Source organism: Monodon monoceros, unplaced genomic scaffold (genome assembly GCF_005190385.1).
Source record: "Monodon monoceros isolate NGI ecotype Baffin Bay Population unplaced genomic scaffold, NGI_Narwhal_1 Super_Scaffold_10, whole genome shotgun sequence".
NCBI classification, from domain to species: Eukaryota; Metazoa; Chordata; class Mammalia; order Artiodactyla; family Monodontidae; genus Monodon; species Monodon monoceros.
This window is the reverse complement of record NW_021703766.1, coordinates 4,770,990-4,776,267: the sequence shown is the minus strand read 5'-3', so window position 1 is coordinate 4,776,267 and position 5,278 is coordinate 4,770,990. Positions and strand designations below refer to the sequence as shown.

The following is a 5,278-nucleotide window of genomic DNA, read 5'->3' as shown; positions in this document are numbered from 1 at the left end:
TTGCCCACCTTTCCCTATTCACCTCCCCCTCCCCCCACCCCTCAGCCTGCCCTCCAGCCCTCAGTGGATTGGGGGCCAGCAGAAGCCTGGACTTTGGTCTCCTTTCCTCCCAGTCCATTGAAGGCTCCATGGTGACCCTGAGCCAAGGCGATTGGATGGGGCTCCCGGACCTGCAGGTCAAGGACTGGATGTGCAGGAAGCGAAGGTGAGGCTGCCCTGGAAAGCCCCAGATGGGCAGGGAAGACCTGGGCCCGACCCGACATTGAACTGGGAGCCAAAGGGCTTCGGGGCTCATCTAGCCCGCCCTTCCTCTTACTCCAGCGGGGGAAGCTGAGGTTCGGCTGGGGAAAGGACTTGCCCAGGACCACACGGGGAGTGAAGAGCAGAGCTGCGGTCACCTAGGACTCCCTGTCCATTGCGCCTGCTGCACGACCTCGACCTGGCCTCCTTGTAGCATCCCAGGCTCTAAGGAGAGGGTGACAGCTGGCCCCTGCCCCCCACGCCCTGCCCCGGAGCCTCCAGCCCAGGCTCCCAGCCCTCTGGCCTCCCACGATTCTGAGCCTGGCCTGGAACAGTCTCTTTTTGTCTAGGTCAGCTAATAGGATGCACTTTTTTAAAAAAATATTTCTGCATTAGAAACATAACCATACTATAGAAAACTGAAAACTGAGAAAAGGAAAACAACTGATGCCTACCTGGCACCGCCGCATCTCGGGGGGTTCTCTTCCCGTCCGGTTTCCTGCTCCATAAAGACCACACTGCACACTTCTCTCCACCCCAGAGAGACAGCAGAATCACTGAATAGATAAATTCCAGCCCCTGCTCGCCCTCGTACGTTTCCGCCGCCCTCGGGGCTATGACAGGGGGCCTGTTGTCCCCACCGAGGAGGCGGTCGGCCTCTCTGGCAGCTCCATTTCCACCCCTCTGGGGCTCACTGTCCCTTGGACACAAAGACTTTTTGTCCCTGAAAATTTGATAGGAAGACATCCAGGCTGGTGTAGTGATGTGTTAACAGACAGATGGGAACGTAAATTTAACTTGTGGACATGCCCTTTTCTATCGGACTCTTAAAATGTAACATTATGTCATGAGGATTTCACATGGCCATTACACAGTGTTTGCAACCATCCTTTCACATGGCCACTTATACTCCCAAGAGACGGTGAGCATCTTCACTGAGTAATTCCTCCACACCCAGCCTTGTGCTTAGTTAGATGTTGGAGCCAAAAGCCACAACAGATGCACTCCCGTCCTCATGGTGCTGCCACGGTTCCTAAACCACTTCCCAGTCATGGAGCTTTCATTCTTTCCAGTGTGCCACTATTATAAAGAGCCCTGGATGCAACATCTTCTCAGGACAGTCCTTTGAAACAATTTTTACTAAAATAGAGGAGGGGAAATGACCAGCCCACAGGCATGGATTCCAGACTTCCAGTTTCAGGAGCAGACTAACAGTTGGGTTGGTTGGAGCAGCCTTAGGGGATGTGCTCTGAGCTCACGCTGCAATCAGGAGTTGTATTGAAGGCCTGTCAAAGAGGATTCCCTTCAAGTGAGTTAATCCGTAACAAAGTGTCCACAAGTCAGGAAAAGTAACTCACCTAAGGTCACCCAGGTAGCTACAGGGAGGAGCTGAGATGATGTCAAAGTCTGTGCGTCGGGCTTCCCTGGTGGTGCAATGGTTGAGAGTCTGCCTGCCGATGCAGGGGACGTGGGTTCGTGCCCCGGTCCGGGAGGATCCCACGTGCCGCGGAGCGGCTGGGCCCGTGAGCCATGGCCGCTGAGCCTGCGCGTCCGGAGCCTGTGCTCCGCAACGGGAGAGGCCACAGCAGTGAGAGGCCCGCGTACCGCAAAAAAACAAAAAAATGTCTGTGCGTCACCCACTGGCAACGCTGGCCCTAGTCATGGCCCCACTAAGGATTGCAATAATGGCAATAGAAATAACAACAACAACAGTAGTAATATCATAATAAGAATAGTCTCTGCTGCCACTGTGTGGGCTAAGGACTATGCTAAGTGCTTTACATGGGCTATGCTTTAACCAGCTTACTTACTGAAATACAGGGACATACAGAGAGCTACACAGTTCATATGCCTACAGGTGGGTGAAATTTCTCAAAGTGGAGACACCTGCGCTTCAGCCACCCAGACTCAACAAACAGATCCCCCCCTATCCCCAGCAGCCCCCTCAGACCCCGCCCGGTCACCACCCACTTCCTAAGAGGTAGCCACTCGCTTGACCTCTAACTCTGTAGATTAGTTTTGTCTGTTTCTGAACTTTATAAAAATGGAATCCTACCACATTTATGTAAAATATTATTTAGTCATTTGAGGAAATAGTAGTGGCTGACCTCATGTCACTTACTACCTGTCATGTTCTACTCTAAATTCTTCATTCGTATTATCTAAGCCTCTCAACAATGGCAGGGAACGGGTGCTGTCACCACGGTCATCCTCATTTTGCAAAGGAGGAGCCCAGGCAGAGGGTTCCAGGCCCAGAGCTCACTGGTGGCAGAGCCAGGATTTGAACCCAGGCTGTCTGGCACCGGAGGCCACACTCTGAACCCCACCCTCATGAGGCACCCTTATCAGCTCCATTTTACAGAAGAGGAGACTGAGGCTCCGAGAGGTTAAACCACTTAACCAAGTCCTACACGTCTGGGTGGTGCAGCCACCGTCCAGCTCCAGGGCCTGACTCCAGCCTGTCCACCTCCCCCGCAGTCCGCTCTGTGACACTCACCCTCCCTCGTCCTTCCCCGCAGAGGTCTTCGCAACAGCCGGGCCACGGCCGGGGACATCGCCCACTACTATAGGGACTACGTGATCAAGAAGGGCCTGAGCCATAATTTTGTGTCTGGCGCCGTGGTCACGGCCGTGGAGTGGGGGACGCCCGAGCCCAGCAGCCCCGGCGCCCGGGACCCCAGCCCCCTCTTCCAGGTGAACGGCTTCGTGACCACCGCGGACCAGAGCCAGCAGCCCTTCTCCCTATGCGCCCGCAACGTGGTCTTGGCCACTGGCACGTCTGACAGCCCAGCCCGGCTGGGCATCCCCGGGGAGGCCCTGCCCTTCGTCCATCGTGATCTGTCGGCCCTGGAGGCAGCCACGCGGGCAGGCACCGTGTCCCCGTCCTCGGACCCCGTCCTCATCATCGGGGCGGGACTGTCGGCGGCCGACGCGGTCCTCTATGCCCGCCACTACAACATCCCTGTGATCCACGCCTTCCGCCGGTCCGTGGACGACCCCGGCCTGGTGTTCAACCAGCTGCCCAAGATGCTGTACCCGGAGTACCACAAGGTGCACCAGATGATGCGGGAGCAGTCCATCCTGTCGCCCAGCCCCTACGAGGGCTACCGAAGCCTCCCCGAGCACCAGCTGCTGCTCCTCAGGGAGGACCGCCAGGCTGTGTTCCGGGACCCCCGGGGCCTCCAGAAGGTCTTCGGCATCGCCCTGGTGCTGGCCCTCATTGGCTCCCACCCTGATCTGTCCTTCCTCCCGGGCGCAGGCGCTGACCTCGCCACGGACCCCAACCAGCCACTGAGCGCCAAGAGGAACCCCATTGACGTGGACCCCTTCACTTACCAGAGCATCCACCGGGAAGGCCTGTACGCCGTGGGGCCACTGGCCGGGGACAACTTTGTGAGGTTTGTGCAGGGCGGGGCCCTGGCTGTGGCCAGCTCCCTGCTGAGGAAGGAGGCCAGGAAGCCGCCCTAGCACCTGGCCTGGCATCCTTGCACCCAGGCCCTAAAGAGGAGGGGAGAGCACCACGGCCCTGCTGGTCGCAGAGCCCATCCCAAGATGCCCCAGTGATGGAAGGGGGCCTCTCCTGGCAGGAGACAGGAGCGGCCATGAGCCCACGCAACGGCCCTCTCAGATGAAGAGTGAGAAACCCAGGCTGCCAGGACTCAGACCAGGGTGGAAAGAGTGACCACAGGACAGGGGAGGCCCAGAGCTGTAACTGGGGGTGAGAGCTGCCGGTGTGAGCTGGGGTCACCGGGGCCAGCTGAGCACCGAGCCAGGAGGAACCCAGGCCCTGCTCTTCCCAGAACTGGGTCCCAAATAAAACCAGCGCCTGCCTGCACTCCTGTGTCTGGGGACTCTGTGCTTGGGGAGGGGGCCAGGTGCCCAGGACCTGCTCTGGGAGCTGGGGAGTGGGGGCGGGGGGAGAAGCACAGGGCCTGGTGGGAGAACGTCCTTGGGCTGGGGGGTTGGGAGTCAATGGATGGTGCCCCAAGAGGAAGGGCAGCTGAGTGGGAGCAGAGGAGACAGCAGCTGTGTTTGAGGAATGGGTGCTGGGGAGGCTTTCCTGCTCTGCCCACCCCTCCAGTCTAGTCCCACCCTCTCCCACTCTCCCTCCAGCCACACTGTCTCCTTTCAGTCGGTCCTTCATGTTCCCCACGCTTGCACCTGCCACAGGGCCTTTGCACAGGATAGTCTCTAGCAGAGGGCACTTTCCCCTCCTCTCTTTAACTCCTCTTCCTTCCACTCTCAGAGCATAAGGATCATTTCCTGTAGGAAGCCTCTTCTGACACATACCCCTCCATGGCCTAAAGGCAAATTCCCCTCTCATGGCCCAAGGTGCCACCTCTTCATAACAGTTCAGTTTTAATTGTTCATTTATCCGTGGAATCATTCCAGTATCTGGCTCCGCCCACTTGGATGTAAGCTCAAGGAGGCCAAGGAACTCGTCTGTTTTCCCTGTCCTTGGAACCCAGTGCCAGCACCAGGCCTAGCACCTAGCAGGTGCTCGTTTAATTCTTTGGGTCGGTGGGTGGATGGATGCGGGGAGTGAGGGGAAGAGGGTGTTCCGGAGTGAAGACTGGTTCTGGGCGTTGTTCAACAGGCGGGTGAGGGCTCACCGGGCGTGCACCTGGAGGAAGGGAAGAGTGAGTACCAGCGGAGTGGTGGGGGAGACCCCCCGTGCGTGGGCGCTGATAGCCGGAGCCGGCAGAGGGCGCTCCGGGCTCGCCGGACACCGCGCTCCGGCCCCTGCGGCGGTGCCAAGGCGGGGCGGGGCAGCTTCCGAAGGGGGGGCAGCCCCCAGGGACGCACCCCCGCAGCCAGACCCCCCAGGACCCCGCGCCTGTTGGGTAGCGTCCAGCCGCCGCGCCCGGCCGCGGGGGGTGGGGGCTGTGGCCACGGGGCACGTGGCTCGGGGTCCGGGCGGTGCGGCCCCTCCCCCACTCCCGTCCCCGAGCGCCGGCCAGTCCCCGCGCGGCCGCGGCCGCGGGGGCAGAGGGAGGGAGGGCAGGAGGGCGGGGCGCACGGGCGGCGCCGGGGAGGG

The 5,278-nt window shown here is 59.7% G+C and overlaps 1 protein-coding gene across 5 annotated transcripts in view; it reads left to right on the top strand.

Moving 5' to 3' along the window:
- The window catches only part of OSGIN1 (oxidative stress induced growth inhibitor 1), an 11,292-nt gene extending 7,220 nt beyond the window's left edge, over positions 1-4,072 (top strand). For 4 of the 5 annotated variants that reach the window (XM_029213437.1, XM_029213439.1, XM_029213436.1 and 1 more), the window contains 2 exons: positions 114-205; positions 2,760-3,814. In XM_029213437.1, the coding sequence (XP_029069270.1) occupies positions 114-205; positions 2,760-3,708 (1,041 nt within the window). In that variant the 3' untranslated portion in view covers positions 3,709-3,814. Of the gene's footprint in view, positions 1-113; positions 206-2,759 lie in introns of all 5 variants that reach the window. The other variant, XM_029213435.1, reaches the window with a different exon arrangement.
- Positions 4,073-5,278: the final 1,206 nt, after the last annotated feature.